General features: G+C 44.5%; 1 protein-coding gene and 1 pseudogene across 28 annotated transcripts in view; one reads left to right on the forward strand and one right to left on the reverse strand.

The window, feature by feature from the left end:
* Window positions 1-20,511, reverse strand: part of SRCIN1 (SRC kinase signaling inhibitor 1) — a 900,548-nt gene that overhangs the window by 348,235 nt on the left and 531,802 nt on the right. For 23 of the 28 annotated variants that reach the window (XM_063959681.1, XM_063959683.1, XM_063959682.1 and 20 more), the window contains 2 exons: window positions 13,203-13,319; window positions 8,604-8,627 (listed from right to left, as the gene is read on the reverse strand). In XM_063959681.1, coding sequence (XP_063815751.1) covers window positions 8,604-8,627; window positions 13,203-13,319 — 141 coding nt within the window. Of the gene's footprint in view, window positions 1-8,603; window positions 8,628-13,202; window positions 13,320-19,524; window positions 19,574-20,511 lie in introns of those variants that run through there. The other 5 variants (XM_063959688.1, XM_063959661.1, XM_063959666.1 and 2 more) reach the window with 2 other exon arrangements.
* On the forward strand, window positions 19,057-19,174 carry LOC134898149 (5S ribosomal RNA; annotated as a pseudogene).

Genomic DNA, 20,511 nt, shown 5'->3' on the forward strand with positions numbered 1-20,511 from the left:
GTAACATAGTCACTTTCCATGTGAGATATTTAAAATCCACCTTTTTCAATGGTTCAAACCAATGGGATTTGAGGAAATCTAAAACTACATTTAGATCCCACGGTGCCACCGGAGGCACCACAGGAGGCTGTATATGCAGTACTCCTTTAACAAAAGTCTGTACCTCAGGAACTGAGGCCAATTCTTTTTGGAAGAATATTGACAGGGCCGAAATTTGAACCTTAATAGATCTCAATTTGAGACCCATAGACAATCCTGATTGTAGGAAATGTAGGAAACGACCCAGTTGAAATTCCTCCGTCGGAACACTCCGATCCTCGCACCACGCGACATATTTTCGCCAAATGCGGTGATAATGTTTCGCGGTGACTTCCTTCCTTGCCTTAATCAAGGTAAGAATGACTTCTTCTGGAATGCCTTTCCCTTTTAGGATCTGGCGTTCAACCGCCATGCCGTCAAACGCAGCCGCGGTAAGTCTTGAAAGAGACAGGGACCCTGTTGTAGCAGGTCCCTTCTCAGAAGTAGAGGGCACGGGTCGTCCGTGACCAACTCTTGAAGTTCCGGGTACCAAGTCCTTCTTGGCCAATCCGGAGCCACTAGTATTGTTCTTACTCCTCCTCACCGTATAATCTTCAATACCTTTGGTATGAGAGGCAGAGGAGGAAACACATATACTGATTTGTACACCCAAGGTGTTACCAGTGCGTCCACAGCTATTGCCTGTGGATCTCTTGACCTGGCGCAATACTTGTCCAGTTTCTTGTTGAGGCGAGACGCCATCATGTCTACCATTGGTCTTTCCCAACAGTTTATTAGCATGTGGAAGACTTCTGGATGAAGACCCCCCTCTCCCGGGTGAATATCGTGTCTGCTGAGGAAGTCTGCTTCCCAGTTGTCCACGGCCGGGAAGAACACTGCTGACAGTGCTATTACGTGATTCTCCGCCCAGCGAAGAATCTTGGCAGCTTCTGCCATTGCACTCCTGCTTCTTGTGCCGCCCTGTCTGTTTACATGGGCGACCGCCGTGATGTTGTCCGACTGAATCAACACCGGTTTTCCTTGCAGGAGTGGTTCCGCCTGGCTTAGAGCATTTTAGATTGCTCTTAGTACCAGAATGTTTATGTGAAGAGACTTTTCCAGGTTCGTCCATACCCCCTGGAAGTTTTTTCCTTGTGTGACTGCTCCCCAACCTCTCAGGCTGGCGTCCGTGGTCACCAGGATCAAATCCTGTATGCCGAATCTGCGGCCCTCCAATAGATGAGCCTTTTGCAACCACCACAGAAGATATACCCTTGTCCTTGGCGACAGGGTTATTCGCAGGTGCATCTGAGGATGCGACCCTGACCATTTGTCCAACAGATCCCTTTGGAAAATTCTTGCATGGAATCTGCCGAATGGAATTGCTTCGTAAAAAGCCACCATTTTTCCCAGGACTCTTGTGCATTGATGTACAGACACCTTTCCTGGTTTTAGGAGGTTCCTGACAGGTCGGATAACTCCTTGGCTTTTTCCTCGGGAAGAAAAACCTTTTTCTGAACCGTGTCCAGAATCATCCCTAGGAACAGCAGACGTATCGTCGGAAAACAGCTGCGATTCTTGGAATATTTAGAATCCAGTCGTGCCGTCGAAGAACTACTTTAGATAGTGCTCTTCCGACCTCCAACTGTTCTCTGGAACTTGCCCTTTTTAGGTCGTGCAAGTAAGGGATAATTTAGATGCCTTTTTTCTTTGAAGAAACATCTTTTCGGCCATTACCTTGGTAAAAAGGCCCGGGGTGCCGTGGATAATTCAAACGGCATCGTCTGAAACTGATATTGACAGTTCTGTACCACGAACCAGAGGTACCCTTGATGAGAAGGACAAAATTTGGACATGGAGGTAATCCTTGATGTCCAGGGACACCATATAGTCCCCTTTTTTCCGGTTCGCTATCACTGCTCTGAGTGACTTTATCTCGATTTGAACCTTTTATGTAAGTGTTCAAAACATTTTAGATTTAGACTATGTGTCACCAAGCCGTCTGGCTTCAGTACCACAATATAGTGTGGAAAAATAATACCCTTTTCCTTGTCGTAGGAGGGGTACTTTGATTATCACCTGCTGGATATACAGCTTGTGAATTGTTTCCAATGCTGCCTCCCTGTCGGAGGGAGCCGTTGGTAAAGCAGACTTCAGGAACCTGCGAGGAGAAGATGTCTCGACTCTCCAATCTTTACCCCTGGGATAATACTCGTACGATCTAGGGGTCAACTTGCGAGTGATCCCACTGCGCCCTGAGACTCTTGAGACTACCCCCCCACCTTGAGTCCGCTTGCACGGCCCCAGCGTCATGCTGAGGACTTGGCAGACGCGGTGGAGGGCTTCTTTTCCTGGGAAAGGGCTGCCTGCTGCAGTCTACTTCCCTTACCTCTATGTCTGGGCAGATATGACTGGCCTTTTGCCTGCATGCCCTCATGGGAAAGGAAAGATTGAGGCTGAAAAGACGGTGTCTTTTTTAGCTGAGATGTAACTTGGGGTAAAAAAGGTTGGATTTCCCAGCTGTTGCTGTGGTCCCCAGGTCCGATGGACCGACCCCCAAATAACTCCTTCCCTTTATACAGCAATACTTCCATCTGCCGTATGGGATCTGTATCACCTGACCACTGTCGTGTCCCTGACATCTTCTGGGAGATATGGACAACGCACTTATCTTGATGCCAGAGAGCAAATATCCCTCTGTGCATCTCACATACATATATATAGAATGCATCCTATTAAATGCTCTACATGAATAAAATATTTTCAGTCAGGGAATCCGACCAAGCCAACCCAGCACTGCATCTCCAGGCTGATGGCGATCGCTGGTCGCAGTATAACCACCGTATGTGTGTATATACTTTTTAGGATATTTTTCCAGCTTCCTATCAGCTGGCTCCTTGAGGGCGGCCGTATCTGGAGACGGTAACGCCACTTGATAAGCGTGTGAGCGCCTTATCACCCTAAGGGGTGTTTCCCAACGTACCCTAATTTCTGGCGGGAAAGGGTATAACGCCAATATTTGCTATCGGGGTAACCCTACGCATCATCACACACTTCATTTTATTTTATCTGATTCAGGAAAAACTACAGGTAGTTTTTTCACTCCCACATAATACCCTTTCTTGTGGTACTTGTAGTATCAGAAACACGTAACACCTCCTTCATTGCCCTTAACGTGTGGCCCTAATGAGAAATACGTTTTTTTTATTCACCGTCGACACTGTATTCAGTGTCCGTGTCTGTGTCGACCGACTGAGGTAAATGGGCGTTTTTAAAACCCCTGACGGTGTTTCTGAGACGCCTGGACCGGTCCTAATAGATTGTCGGCCGTCTCATGTCGTCAACCGACCTTGCAGCGTGTTGACATTCTCACGTAATTCTCTAAATAAGCCATCCATTCCGGTGTCGACTCCCTAGAGAGTGACATCACCATTACAGGCAATTTCTCCGCCTCCTCACCAACATCGTCCTCATACATGTCGACACACACGTACCGACACACAGCACACACACCGGGAATGCTCTGACAGAGGACAGGACCCACTAGCCCTTTGGGGAGACAGAGGGAGAGTCTGCCAGCACACACCAAAAACGCTATAATTATATAGGGACAACCTTATATAAGTGTTTCTCCCTTATAGCATCTTTTATATATATACAATATCGCCAAAATCAGTGCCCCCCCTCTCTGTTTTAACCCTGTTTCTGTAGTGCAGTGCAGGGGAGAGCCTGGGAGCCTTCTCTCCAGCTTTTCTGTGAGAGAAAATGGCGCTGTGTGCTGAGGAGATAGGCCCCGCCCCTTTTTCGGCGGGCTCGTCTCCCGCTATTTTTGAAGTTAGGCAGGGGTTAAATATCTCCATATAGCCTCTGTGGGCTATATGTGAGGTATTTTTTTGCCTCTAATAAGGTTTTTATTTGCCTCTCAGAGCGCCCCCCCCAGCGCTCTGCACCCTCAGTGACTGTTGTGTGAAGTGTGCTGAGAGGAAAATGGCGCACAGCTGCAGTGCTGTGCGCTACCTTTATGAAGACTCAGGAGTCTTCAGCCGCCGATTTTGGACCTCTTCTCTCTTCAGCGTCTGCAAGGGGGCCGGCGGCGCGGCTCCGGTGACCATCCAGGCTGTACCTGTGATCGTCCCTCTGGAGCTAGTGTCCAGTAGCCAAGCAGCAAATCCACTCTGCACGCAGGTGAGTTCACTACTTCTCCCCTAAGTCCCTCGTTGCAGTGATCCTGTTGCCAGCAGGACTCACTGTAAAGTAAAAAACCTAAGCTAAACTTTCTCTAAGCAGCTCTTTAGGAGAGCCACCTAGATTGCACCCTTCTCGTTCGGGCACAAAATCTAACTGGAGTCTGGAGGAGGGTCATAGGGGGAGGAGCCAGTGCACACCACCTGATCTGGTAAAAGCTTTACTTTTTTGTGCCCTGTCTCCTGCGGAGCCGCTATTCCCCATGGTCCTTTCAGGAACCCCAGCATCCACTTAGGACGATAGAGAAATATATATATATATATATACATACACACACACACACAATAAATACATACATACATACATACAGAGCCGACTCAAGGCCTACTAGCACCCTGAGCGAGAACATTTCGAAGCCCCCCCCACCCTTTCACCACGGAAAAGTGGGCGTGGCTTTGCAACTTCATATTATCAAACAATAAATGAATATATTTTCACACCCCATCTACACACACAATTAGCAAACTTAAGGGGGGTACTCACGGAGCGATCGCTGCTTAAAATCTAAGCAATCTGACTAGATTGCTTAGATTTCAAGCATCGATCACTCCGTGTGTACCCCTCACAGCGATAGCGATGCGCAGCCCCGCGCATCGCTATCGCTGGTGCTAGATTGGCCTGCATGCAGGCCAATCTAGCGGGTCGCTCACTTCACCCGCTGGGTGAAATGAGGCCCCCCCTCGTCTCCCCCTGCACGCTCAGCACACATCGCGCTGTGCTGAGCGGTTCACTCAGCACACATCTCTCCCCAAATCGGCCGTGTATATGGGCTTTTACACATAACAGCCACAGTAGTGTTCCTTACACAAATGTATCCCGTATAGTGCCAGATACACATGATATGCACCCCCAGCAGTGCCAGATACACATGATATGCCCCCCAGCAGTGCCAGATACACATGATATGCCCCCCAGCAGTGCCAGATACACATGATGTGCCCCCCCCAGCAGTGCCAGATACACATGATGTGCCCCCCCAGCAGTGCCAGATACACATGATGTGCCCCCTCAGCAGTGCCAGATACACATGACATGCCCCTCAGCAGTGCCAGATACACGTCCCCACAGTGCCAGATACATATATGCCCCACAGTGCCAGATATATATGCCCCCAGTGCCTGATACATATATGCCCCACAGTGCCAGATACATATACAGTATGCCCCACAGTGCCAGATACATATATGCCCCCAGTGCCTGATACATATATGCCCCCAGTGCCTGATACACATGTCCCCACAGTGCTGTTCACCATGTTGCCTCTCCTACCCATCTGTCTCCGACAGCGGTGTCCAGCTTCAATTAGGCGCAGGTCTGCGAGCCAATCAAAGCTCGCAGTCCAGCAGCCAACCAGGAGCCTTAGCTGCCGCTCCGATTGTCTACTGGGCTGGCACAGTTACAAACAAGTTAGCCGGGCTGTCGGGCAGCAGGAGCCACAGGTTGGCCACCACTGCCCTACTGGATGGATGAGCTGCTGCGACTTTAAGCAAAAATGAGATTAGTCAGTGTGTCTCCACCCCTTGTGTCCTTCCCGCAATTCTCCGCTGGCTGGAGCTGTGGCAGCATCATGCAGAGTCCCGCAAGTGACACCGCCCATGCTAGGGCCGCACGCTGGGATGGGATCGCTGCTGCGGGAGCAGAGTGTGACAGCATTAGTGAGAGGGGGTGTACTTAAATGGAGGGCTGTGGGATGCAGTGTGCACACGTCTCTGCTAGGAGGCGGGCCGGATGCTGCTGCTGTAGGGACCTGGCTCCAATATGGTGTAGAGAGCTAGTGGCGCCCATTAATATTGTGACGCCCTGTTCGGCCGCTCTAGTGGAACGTGCCTGGAGCCGTGTGTGTGTATATGTATATATATATTATATATATATATATATATATATATATATATATACATATATACACACACACACACATATACATACATACACAGGTTAAGTATCCCTTATCCAAAATGCTTGGGACCAGAGGTATTTTGGATATCGGATTTTTCCGTATTTTGGAATAATTGCATACCATAATGAGATATGTCAGAAATGGGACCCAAGTCTAAGCACAGAATACATTTATGTTTCATATACACCTTATACACACAGCCTGAAGGTCATTTAATACAATATGTTTAATAACTTTGTGTATTAAACAAAGTTTGAGTACATTGAGCCACAGAAAACAAAGATTTCACTATCTCACTCTCACTCAAAAAAGTCCGTATTTCGGAATATTTGGATATGGGATACTCAACGTGTGTGTGTGTGTGTGTGTGTGTGTGTGTGTGTGTGTGTGTGTGTGTGTGTGTGTGTGTGTGTGTGTGTGTATATGTATATATATATATATATATATATATATATATATATATATATATATAATCGCATAACCCATTTTTCCATTCTTTGGAGGAGAAAAACTATTATGGATGCACCATGCTTCTACTCCTTCCTTATAAAATCACGAAGGACTGTGCCCCTCTCTTAGTAAATGTTTGCAGAGGTTAAGTTACACTCTTGCTCATGTCTGCAGTAACCAAGCTACCAACAGTTCCCAATAGACAAGAGCTCCCACTCCCTGACACACCTCTTCAGTCACATACTGTGTATATCCTGACTTTTACCAGCTTCGCCTGGTACTCGGCAACCAAGATCTCAAGACAAAGCATTTCTCTTACTGAGCAGGTGGATGTACACAAACCTGCCAGATTACATAGGTTTTACCACCAATACTGTTCCCTCAGCCTTTGTACCAAGTTGCTGCATCTTTTATGTGTCCTATAAAAAGTGTGCTTAAGTCTGAGAAATGCAGTAGTTCTCTATGTGTCCACCTATGTCTTAACAGACTATTATTATGTTACGCTCAACCAAATCCCACGAGCAATGAGATAATAGGGCTGACAGACCCCTGTAACTCCACCTCTGGTCTTTGTTTTCAGCAAGTGTGGACTTAATGGGATTCACTGACAGTCCAAAACACAGTCTCTCTCCCTGTATTTCTCAGGATCATAAACCCTACCCAGAGTGTAATGAACCAAAGCCTTCTGGTCCTATGGAGTCGGTTAGGACAATGCAACAACACCTTTAGAGTTCTGTTGTCTCACTGCAAAAAGGAAGCCCTGTCGGATGGTCACAGTCCTAGCATATTTATTCTATTGCAAAAATGAGCCCCTGCAACACATTTCAGTTTGGACACACGCATGTATTTCTTCACCTCACACATGCACAGGCGACTACATTCCAGTTTTGTGAGCCTTATAAAGCTAATTATGACAGTATTATGTGTCTCTTCAATGTGTGATTTCAATAATATTTCCAAATTTCTGGAATGTCCAGGAGACTCACAAATTTAGGAGAAAGTAGACCATCCGCCTGGATCCTGTCAACGTCCCCAATGAAGTGTTCAGGGAGAAGGTGTGATGAAGTTACTGTTACTTGCATTAAATCACCACAGCAAACCACTCCCGCTGATGGGTGTCTAGCACTGCTAAATGTTGCAGTGCGATATCACACTGTAGTGATGCAATTCCCTCACTCCCTGGTCCAGCACTTTAAAACTCACTGGGGGTAGCGAGCTGAAACAAACTTGTCGTGCTCGTCTGCAGCAACATTAAATTACTGCAGGTGGGTGTGGTAGGGGGCGGGAGGGGGGACCGGAGATTTGGATCTCGCCCACTGTGTGCATGAATATGCATACCCACATCTAATGTATCTGGATCCTACTGAAAGTATAGGAGGACAACCAAATGCAGTCATGAGTACATGTAAAGATCCAGTCATGGCAGGAAGAAGGGAACTCAGATGGAAACTCCTTAAATCACCCACCAGAAGATACTACATTTTAAATTCCCTTAGCTGCTGCCATTGTGACACAAAATGGTAAATGTGCTGCAGTGACAAATGTCCTTATGCTCGTAATGACCTCAACTGTGCTAACTTAGTATTTTTATTATAAGATGTGAAATCAAGCTACTGTAGGCAATACATTGCACACTGTATTCGGAGCTCTGACCCTGTACCAGATCGCAACAGTGTCCCAATAAAAATGGTAAATAAAGGATATGTAATATAGAATGTGTATGTTACATTATATAGCATACTGATGCTGGCATCCAGCATACAGAATGAGAGAGATGTGACGCTATGCAATTGGTCATTATGACTAATCTGGAACACTATAACAGCCACATATTTAAAAAGAGGAGCTGACGGATAGTTATGTCTCTGGCTCAGGATAACAACATGGCAACACAGCATATGCACATATCCACCAGCAGCAGACAGGACACAGAAAACACACACATGGTGAGAATAGTGCATGCAACCCCAGGGGATTGAGGAGATATACTGACCTTAAAGCTCCAGTAGTTTGGTTGCTAATAAAAATAGCAAAAGAAAACCAATATTAACGTTTTCTACAGGTGGGCTGCAGTCATTAGCAGATTGTGAGTATACACCTCTCCTAATCAGATGGTATAAGAACAGCCTAAAATCAAAGATGCTCTAGTTTATCTCGTCCATATTTTTTGAAGAAGCTTGACTGTTATCGGTACATATAAGATACTCACACTGAGTGTTACCAATATACATACAGTATGATTCTAAGAGTTTTATTTGTGCACATAAAATGCGCATATAAACACAGCTCAGTGTGTTTCTGTTATACACATGCTGCTTAAAGCAATACTATCCACAGATGCTGCTCAGTGTCACTGGTACACAGATGCTGCTCAGTGTCACTGGTACACAGATGCTGCTCAGTGTCACTGGTACACAGATGCTGCTCAGTGTCACTGGTACACAGATGCTGCTCAGTGTCACTGGTACACAGATGCTGCTCAGTGTCACTGGTACACAGATGCTGCTCAGTGTCACTGGTACACAGATGCTGCTCAGTGTCACTGGTATACAGATGCTGCTCAGTGTCACTGGTATACAGATGCTGCTCAGTGTCACTGGTACACATATCATGCTCCGTGTCACTGGTACACAGATGCTGCTCAGTATCACTGGTACACATACCATACTCAGTGTCACTGGTACACATACCATACTCAGCGTCACTGGTACACAGATGCTGCTCAGTGTCACTGGTACACAGATGCTGCTCAGTGTCAATGGTACACAGATGCTGCTCAGTGTCACTGGTACACAGATGCTGCTCAGTGTCACTGGTACACAGATGCTGCTCAGTGTCACTGGTACACAGATGCTGCTCAGTGTCACTGGTACACAGATGCTGCTCAGGGTCACTGGTACACATATCCTGCTCAGTGTTACTGACCCACATATGAGACGGGTGTAGTATGTTATGCCGGCGGCTGGGCTTCTGGCGGCCAGCATACTGGCGCTGGAATCCCGAACGCCGGCATACAGACAGCTGGGCAAGCGCAAATGAGCCCCTTGCGGGCTCGCTGCACTCGCCACGCTGCGGGCACGGTGGCGCGCTATGCTATCTATTCTCCTTCCAGGGGGGTCGTGGATACCCAAGAGGGAGAAAATGTGTCGGTATGCCGGGTGTCGGGATTCCGGCGCCAGTATACTGTGTGCCGGGATCCCAACAGCCTGCAACCTAAATACCATCCATATGAGACTGCTCAGTGTCACTGATCCACATATGCTGCTCATTGTGTTACCAGTACGCATTTGCTAATACAGAAACGCGCGCACGACTAGGCAGAGCTAGAAGGGCTGTTTAATATGACTGCAGCAAGGATGTAGGAGGACACATCAAGTTTACCAACAGAAGATCTACAAGCAGAAGGGGACAGCGGTATAATGAACCCTGAATGCTCGTAGATGCTTTAGAGTGTTGTGCCAGTCTTGGCTTTACAATTTTAGGGGCCAGATTCAATTGCCCACGGTGCTTCATGTGGGTTTGTAGCTCCTGGGTTAAGTGCCCGCGGCAATTCAGTTGCAGCCAGCAGTAAGCACACAGACTGCAATTGCTGGCGATTTTTGTACGCAACCTCCTGAGCTGCGAATGTAGTAAGGCTTTCTACGCTTACAGCGGCCACCACGGGCACATTAACACACTTAGCCTGGAATCCATGGGTTAATGCACGTTAGCCGCAGGCTTACCGCAGAAGCAATTGAGCTTATAATTGAAATACGGTCACTCCGGCCGTTAAAACTCTCGCAATGAACTGAATACGGTTCTCTATGTGATGCTTTACCATCATGTTTAAACTCCTAAAGCTAACATGGTTGGTTGTAATGATGTACATTGCAGTACTAGCATGCTGGAATGTTTGGTTCAAAATACCAATGCCTTCCATCTGCCTGTCATACCAATCCCCCTAGTACAGATACATTGCTCAGTGTTACAACCAATATTATATACACTGACATTTCTCTAGTGCTGCAGATGAAATACCCCTCTGTATTTAACAGTCGCTTCCACTGTTCTACAATCTATTACAGCGCATTATTTTGCATATGCTGAGATATCCTAGATCCTGTGAGTTATTGCTCTGCAGTGAGTCTCAAAACTCATATGCACTGCAAAAGCAAACATTTCTGCATTTCCTACCATCAAACGAAATTCCATTTTCTGTTAGTGTACCGTTATAATGCCTCAGAAAATAAAAGAATAAAGTAATGCGATTTAATTTGTGTAACAAGATATAGCAGCAAGTCCCCACTATAACCATTGTTAGTTTTCAGCCCTGGTTTTCTATGCTATACTCCCTGTACATCTCAAATAACCAGTTAATGCTATCAAGTGCTTATAGCTCCGTAAAGTCTGGTGTGGCAATTGAAGTGGAGAAATATATGCATCCCTCCAGATGGCCAGACTGGGACTGCAGTCACAATGGGGTAAATTTACTTACATGGGAGTTCTATTTAAGATGTTGTCCACAGCTACCAATCAGATTCCAGGTATTATCTTCTAGAAGGTGCTACATAACTGAGAAGTAGAATCTGATTGGTTGCTATGGGCAACATCCCATCTTAATTAGAACTCCCATCTTAGTAAATTTACCCCAATGTGTCTTCCAACCTCACCTACCACAGTGAAGATGTTACACAAGTCTTAGGAGATTCCTATACAACCACTTTTCCACTTCAAAATCACAGCAAAATGCTGAAGAATACAAAACGCAGGATGCGTGCAAGTCTGCATCAGTAGCATATGGTGCTAGATTACACTAGGCAAATGTTATATGCACCGTTTTGCTATGGAAATATGCATTTGCCATGAGCAGTTAATACATACACTGATGTTTCTCTTGTGCTGCAATAAAACCCTCTGTAATACAGCAGGCAACACTAGCTACTGAATAAGGGACAAACTGCTTTTCATATGAAAACAGAATTATAAATATATATTTAAAACCCTTTATCGAAATTGTTGCCAAATGGCTACTCTTTACAAAACACGCAATGCTGTGGGGGTGACAGATAAAGGGTTAATATACAATCAGCCAATAAGTAGCTGTTATATATGTCCCTGTAGCTCTGACAGGGACATATGCATCTGTGTCACGGCCTGCATCTGTTCACAGGTACACCTTTAATGTAAGTTAATGCACGTTCATTTCATCATAATCTCCTAAGAGAGTGACCCACGCTTATAATTCTAGCCTTCCTGTTTTGTTTGTAACTACACTGTTGGGGTCATCTGGTGCGGACGCATAGCGGCGGTTGTACGCATATTGATTCATGTTTTCGCACTTTGCTTGCAGATGAGCCACAGTGCACACACGCAGAGAGTGTTTCGCGATGCAGTTGCAGCAAGATTTGACAGGAAGTCAGCGTTTGGGGGGTGGTAACGGGGAGTGGTCACGTGAACGCAGGCATGTCATGGCCGTTCGGACGGCATTTTCTGGGCATTTATAAGCAGCTGCGATCACACTTGCTACTGGAGAGGCCTGGGCATCACGGAAGAGCTGCTCAGCCTGCACGTCTTCAGAGGCACTCAGGCTCTGCGGGGGACCCGATGCGTGACAATGTTACCAATGTTTCTGAAAGCATGAGGCGCCATGTGCAACAGATGCGATCACAATAGGCGTCCTTTTGCATTGGTTAGCTTATGCCCAGATTAGCATATAATCACAGTTGCATACGGCAAATAACTGCAACAGGAGTAGGAAAGGCAACTGCACCTGAATGACCCCAGTGTGCTGACACAATATATTACAATAATAATGTTCTTGGATTTTAGGTGGTTTGTAGATAAATTACTTGTATATAGAGTTGCTATTGTCAGAAATAGTTACAGGAGAAGCTGTTTATAGTGTATATTATCTGCTCGCTCATCCAGCGCCAAATGCACCTGGCAACAGCAGGAATTAAGTCAGGACATAGGAAACCAGGTTAGCCAAATCAGCATGAAATTAAATGGTGCTTAGCATGCACAGATGATGAACATTGCTTAGTAATGCTGAGCCCTAATGATATTCTGGGGTTTATCCTTCATATTAGACAATCCTAAACATCAAATGCACCTTCAGATCATCAAAACCCAACTGTGATAGGAACCCCTCCCAATGCTCCCAGACTGTGCACGGTATCCGGTCTCTAGGTCGACAGTAAGTAGATCGACATGGTTTCTAGGTTGACAGGGATTCTATGTCGACATGTTCTAGGTCGACAGTTTTTCACAATTTTTTTACATACTTTTAACTGTTTCATACTTTACGATCCACGTGGACTACAATTAGGAACGGTAACCTGTGGCGAGCGAAGCGAGCCATGAGAGGGGACACGGTGCACTAATTGGGGTTTCCGATCACTGTACGGAGAAAACCACCCCAAAAAAGTGAAAAAACCTCATGTCGACCAAATGTCATGTGGACCTAGAGTCCCTGTCGACCTACTTACTGTCGACCAATAGTGGTCGACCTAGACACTGTCGACCTAGCTCTTGTCGACCATCCATACCACACCCACTGTGCACATAGGCTGCCAGAGCATACAGGAAAGAGGAGAAGATGAAGAACGCTTACCGATGATGAGTTATCTAGGCACACAGGCACTGCATTCTCCTGTGGGTCTCTATACATCAGAGCCTCAGGATTGCATGGAGTCCCTGCAAGCAGGATAGATGAAGAGCCTTGAAGCAACTGAGGAGAAAAGGGAAAAGGAGAGTCAAAGTTGGAAAAAAATTCTAAAGTCATTTAATGCTCCATGACTACTCCTGATTTATTATTAATAGATACTACTACATCAGATATATGCAGAACCAATCACAATAGCATTCCTCCCCAATATCCATGCATTTATCCTACTTTGTGCTTCTCATCACCCTCGAAATAGAATACAATAAAGTGCAGCGTGCATGTGGCGCTCATACCATAAGATGAATATCTATTTTTCACAGATATGATTGGACCAAGGATAAAAAATGGAATACATTTATTATGAAAATGATGATGAACATATAAATATGAATTACAGAAATTTGATTATAATACAAAGATAGAACCTGTAGACAGTGTCTGATGCAAAGTGGCTGTGCATATAGGAGAGTAGGAATTTCTCACCATATCATGGCCCTGCGGTGGGCTAGCTTTAAAAAAGCAGTTTGCGGTCCAGAGCTGATATAGCCCGGCACCACCGCACAGGGCTTGGATCAGCAAAAGAGTCCCAGAAAGGTCACTGCTCCACAGGTCCTGGTGTAATTCGTTCTGATTGACAACGCGTTTCGGTAGGTAAGTCCTACCTTTTTCAAGTCATGAATAAATCTGTTGTAACCTGTTGGGGTTTTTTATACCCATTATCCTGATTGCTACTGATGTCACCTGTACTCTGAAGGCGTAGCGATGTTTCCCCGGCGTGTATTGCCGGAAGTGACGCACTTTGCGTTCCAGCGCTAACCGGAAATTGCATCGCGTGCGTTCCATTCATTCTAAGAGCTGGGTATTAAGATCGTAATCCTCCACGGTCATACTTAGTCTTGTGTATTCATAACACAAAACGGGGGTTAGAAACTGGCTGCCTGTAGTACATGGTTCTGTTTCCAAACTGGCACGATCATCAGTGAGTCCTCATCCGCCATCTTTGTTAAGGGAAAGGACCCGCATTTTTCCAATTCTTAGGATTTCGAATTTCTTTCCATAATACCTTTATTTATACTTTTTACTTCTTCAGGAGAATAACCCACTCTGACCAAACTCAGTGGTACTTCGTATTCCCACTAGTCCTTCCCTAATACCCGAGTGGGTTTACTCCTTATCCAAGGTATTTCATATGGAGTTCCATAGTTGTTCAAAAAGTGACATGTAAAATGAAAAATGTAAAAAAAAAACAAAAGTTAAAACAAGGTGGTTAAAAACACTGTATGATAATACAAGATTAGTCTAAAAACCACTTTAATTCAAAATCAGAGTTATGACCATTGGGTTTTAAAGAATTAAGATCAAATATCCAGCGCATCTCACTCTGCGCCAACCGTTTTTCGAGATCCCTATTTCTCCAATTGGTTTTTACTTGCTGGATGCCCAGATACCTAATTATATGTCCCTCACATTTTTTGTGCACTTTACCGAAGTGTTCTGAAAATGGGTGACTCTCCAGGCCTTTGCGGATATTGTAAACATGCTCCGCCATTCTAGTTTTTAAAGGCCTGGAGGTTTTGCCCACATATAGAAGCCCACATTTACACTCAAGGAGATAGATCACGTTCCTTGAATTGCATGTGATAAAATCCCTGATTTTGTGTTTTTTCCCCTTCACTATAAACTCTGTGGTTTTCCGTGGGAGATCTTTTTTGTATGTGGTTCGACACATTAGACACGCCCCACACCTGTGGAAGCCCTGGTTGCATGTCCTAACCAGGGACTTGTCTGGTAAGCTGCTTTTCACCAAACAATCCTTAAGGGATTTGGCTTTTTTATAAATAAACATGGGTTTGTTAGGAAGGATTTTTCCAATGACCGGGTCATCCTGCAAGATCCTCCAATTTTGTTTAAAAATCCGTTCGATCCTTTTGTGGTGAGCTCCATATTTGGTCACAAAAGCCCATTCATAGGGATTGTCACTTGTTTCCTTTGGCATTTTTTCTAGTAACAGTGTCTTCCTATCTATTTTAGTTATTTGTTCTTCTGCCTTCCCTAGAATGGACTCAGGGTACCCCTTTTCTCGAAAGCGGTCTCCCATCTCTTTTAATTGGATGCCCAGTATTTCGGGATCTGAGCAATTCCTTTTGAGACGTTTGTATTGCCCGACTGGGATATTCTCTAACCACTTGTAGTGGTGCTCGCTATCAATATTTATATATGCATTGGAGTCAGTGGGTTTCCGATAGGCTGATGTACAAATGGAATTTCCCTTGGTATAAATTTTGAGATCTAAAAAGACCAACTCTTTCTTGCTCTGAGTGAAAGTGAGGTGAATATTAAAATTGTTTTGATTCAATGATTCTAAAAAGGGAAGTAGACTTTCGTCCGTACCCCTCCAAATGAATAAAATATCATCTATGAATCTCCACCATGACACCAGGTTCACCCCCGCCGTTCTCACAGTGTCCACAGTTTGCATCTCCCAGTATGCCATGTACAAATTGGCATAGCTAGGGGCGAACCTGGTGCCCATGGCGGTGCCCCTGATCTGGAGATAATACACACCTTCAAAATAAAAGTAATTATTATTAAGAATAAAATCAATGGATTCCAAAATGAATGACTGTACCACGTCTTTGTATTCACTTTTTTGTAAAAAGAACTCTATGGCTCTTTTTCCCTCATTCCAATTAATAATGGTATAGAGGGTACTAACGTCGGCACTCAAAAAAACTAGAATGGCGGAGCATGTTTACAATATCCGCAAAGGCCTGGAGAGTCACCCATTTTCAGAACACTTCGGTAAAGTGCACAAAAAAAAAATGTGAGGGACATATAATTAGGTATCTGGGCATCCAGCAAGTAAAAACCAATTGGAGAAATAGGGATCTCGAAAAACGGTTGGCGCAGAGTGAGATGCGCTGGATATTTGATCTTAATTCTTTAAAACCCAATGGTCATAACTCTGATTTTGAATTAAAGTGGTTTTTAGACTAATCTTGTATTATCATACAGTGTTTTTAACCACCTTGTTTTAACTTTTGTTTTTTTTTACATTTTTCATTTTACATGTCACTTTTTGAACAACTATGGAACTCCATATGAAATACCTTGGATAAGGAGTAAACCCACTCGGGTATTAGGGAAGGACTAGTGGGAATACGAAGTACCACTGAGTTTGGTCAGAGTGGGTTATTCTCCTGAAGAAGTAAAAAGTATAAATAAAGGTATTATGGAAAGAAATTCGAAATCCTAAGAATTGGAAAAATGCGGGTCCTTTCCCTTAACAAAGATGGCGGATGAGGACTCACTGATGATCGTGCCAGTTTGGAAACAGAACCATGTACTACAGGCAGCCAGTTTCTAACCCCCGTTTTGTGTTATGAATACACAAGACTAAGTATGACCGTGGAGGATTACGATCTTAATACCCAGCTCTTAGAATGAATGGAACGCACGCGATGCAATTTCCGGTTAGCGCTGGAACGCAAAGTGCGTCACTTCCGGCAATACACGCCGGGGAAACATCGCTACGCCTTCAGAGTACAGGTGACATCAGTAGCAATCAGGATAATGGGTATAAAAACCCCAACAGGTTACAACAGATTTATTCATGACTTGAAAAAGGTAGGACTTACCTACCGAAACGCGTTGTCAATCAGAACGAATTACACCAGGACCTGTGGAGCAGTGACCTTTCTGGGACTCTTTTGCTGATCCAAGCCCTGTGCGGTGGTGCCGGGCTATATCAGCTCTGGACCGCAAACTGCTTTTTTAAAGCTAGCCCACCGCAGGGCCATGATATGGTGAGAAATTCCTACTCTCCTATATGCACAGCCACTTTGCATCAGACACTGTCTACAGGTTCTATCTTTGTATTATAATCAAATTTCTGTAATTCATATTTATATGTTCATCATCATTTTCATAATAAATGTATTCCATTTTTTATCCTTGGTCCAATCATATCTGTGAAAAATAGATATTCATCTTATGGTATGAGCGCCACATGCACGCTGCACTTTATTGTATTCTATTTTGTATTTTACGGGATTTATGTGTTTGTCCCGCTGAGTGAAGAAGCAGGGCAGCTCTATTCATTTTACTGCGCAGAATTGCTGGTGTGCACTTATCCTGTGTCTCATCACCCTCGCACACTCCCCTTCCTATATATCTGTAGCTGCAGGATACCTCTCACAATCAGACAGATATTTAACTTCTCCTTTATCAGTCACTGGTATTACAAACTCTGCTCACATTGTCTAGCCCACTTGCTCAGCTGATTCTTATTCTAAAAGTTACCTGATCCAGTCTTACACCCTTTTCACACCACTATGCCGGGTCACACCTGGGACTTTGTAGATGGGTACTTCCCGTGTGCAACCCAGCTGATAGCTACTCTCTCCTACTACTGCTCTTGTCTCTCTAACGCCTGCAAGTAAAGGTCCACATACATTATTACAGTATTAGTAGGTACCAACCTGATATCTCTATCACTGTTGAAAACTCGACTATCTACCCTACCCCACAAGCTCGCTGCCTAGGTGTCATCCTTGACTCTGATCTGTCCTTTGTTCCCCACATTCAATCTGTCTCAAGATCATGTTACATGCATCTAAAAAACATATCGAAAATACGACCATACCTTACACAAGACACTGCTAAAACTCTAATCCACGCTCTCATTATCTCCCGCATTGATTATTGCAATAGTCTCCTAACTGGTCTTCCCAAAACGAGACTCTCACCACTACAATCCATTCTGAATGCAGCGGCGAAGCTTATCTTCCTCGCTAGACGTTCATCGTCTGCAGATCCACTCTGTCAGTCCCTCCATTGGTTACCTGTACTCTACCGCATTCAATATAAAATACTTTTACTCACACACAAGGCCATTAACCAAACTACACCAACGTACATCACTTCGCTTATCACAAAATATCTCCCAACCCGACCGCTTCGCTCTTCACAAGACCTGCGTCTCTCATCCACACTCATTACTCGCTCCCACTCACGACTGCAGGACTTTCATCGGGCTGCACCCACTCTGTGGAATGCCCTACCACGCACAATAAGACTCTCCTCTAGTCTCCAAACCTTCAAGCGTTCCCTCAAAACTCACCTCTTTAGGCAAGCGTATCAAATTCCTGAACCACCCACATAACTTTCATAAACCTTCCTATCAAATTACATCCACTCTGTACAGTCCACACATATCCTCACATGTCGTCTCATTCTATGCAATAGATAGGCATATGTACACAAGGAAGGGTGCTATTTCCCTATAGATTGTAAGCTTGCGAGCAGGACCTTCCTACCTCTATGACTGTTATCACCCAGGTTGTTATTGTTATTTCAAATTGTAAAGCACAACGGAATTTGCTGCGCTATATAAGAAACTGTTAATAAATAAATAATAAAATAAATTATGCAGCAAACAACAGTATACATATTGCACTTTTGGCAAAAATAGCTATATATCTGGGAGCAGAGGCAACTTTTTATTTTTGGGGGGAGGAAGGTTCAGAAAGGAGATGTCATATGTAACCTTGGGGTCTATTAAGAATAGTAAGGAAGCCTAAATCAGGCATCTTCTACAGAGAAAGGGCATTTTCCAATGTAAGAAACAGCAAGGGGACAGACATGAGAAACGGGTGGGGAATAGTAACCTATTGATGAAGTGCCTGTGTATAGTGAAATTGTGAGCTTGTGCAATGTACAAGTGTAACAGGACCCAGCACATATTTAGTACAGAAAGCAGAAGTGGGTTCTTTTTCTACTGAAAACTCAGAAAAGATTTGCCCATGGCCACACCTTCCTGAATGTGCCAGATCTTGTTAAATCATGGAAGCTAAGCAGGAAAGGGCTGGTCAGTACTTGGATGGGAGACCACTTGGGAATACCAGGTGCCGTGGGCCCTATCTCAGGAGACTTTCATTAGTGATTCTTTGAGTGTTTTCCTTATTGATATCATCTCTACCTTGAATACTTACTGGCACAGGCGGTACCCCTAGAAAGTCCCCGGATATATAGTGAGCATTGTATTCCCTATAATTTATCACTGGAATCCATCATTCTAAAAACGAGATTTTCACCCCAACTATTTAACTTGAAGCTTATTTGCTCGTTTTTTTTATAGTTTAATATTAGCCAAGGTGCTTATAATCAATGTGATTAATTTCTTGTGCTTGTGATACCATAAAAGTTAAGTTTTAAAATAAAAACAGAATACACAATATGAATTTCAACTTTATTCTTTAATTATCACCTTTTCAAATGAGTGCTCCTGTCTTTTTTTTTCTACCCTATCTGTAGTCATATCTACAAAAAAAAAAAAAAATATCGGGAGCACCGCCAATAAATCACTGTTTACAATTCATTATAACAGATCTTATATTGGTTTAACACATTATTTTTCATTCTTTTCTGGTTAGTGCGGATCCAAATACTTTTCTGTACATTGGGCCTAATTCATATCTGTTCGCTTGCTAGAGTTTTTTGCTGCACAGCGATCAGGGCATCACTGCGCATGCGTATGCACTGCAATGTGCAGGCGCGTCGTACGGGTACAAAGCGGATCGTCACTGTGCGGTGGATTTAACAAAGAATCCATTCGCACAGCCGAACGCAAGGAGACTGACAGGAAGAGGGCGTTTGTGGGTGGCAACTGACCGTTTTCAGGGAGTGTTTGGAGAAACGCAGGCGTGTCCAAGCATTTGCAGGGCGGGTGTCGGACGTCAATTCCGGCCTCGAACAGGCTGAAGTGATCGTAGCGGCTGAGTAAGGTCAGACCTACTCAGAAATTGTTTTTGTACATGGCGGCTGCACATGCGATCGCATACTTGCACAGCTAAAATACACTCCCCTATAGGCGGCGACTATCTGATCGCAGCGCTGCAAAAAATAGCTAGCGAGCGAACAGATCTGAATTAGGCCCATAAACATAGCCAGACAAATAAGACACAGCAGCATCATGTATGTACATGCATAGCAATGTAAATATACTCTGTTAATGCTGGTTAATCGTGGACAGAGGTGAAATGTTTACTTCAACCTCCAATACATACATCGTCATGCCCCTTCCCCATGAGGGCATGCGCCTTATGCTCTATTGGAAAAGTTACAGCTCTGATTCCTAGGACTACGGTGCATTCACTACAGTTCATAATCTGGTAGATTAAATACTGATAGTACAAGCAGTATAATCTAAATATTTATAAAGGGTCCCAGACTATGTACAGAGTCTCTATGGTTT

The sequence above is a fragment of the Pseudophryne corroboree genome, chromosome 3 (assembly GCF_028390025.1).
Source record: "Pseudophryne corroboree isolate aPseCor3 chromosome 3, aPseCor3.hap2, whole genome shotgun sequence".
NCBI classification, from domain to species: Eukaryota; Metazoa; Chordata; class Amphibia; order Anura; family Myobatrachidae; genus Pseudophryne; species Pseudophryne corroboree.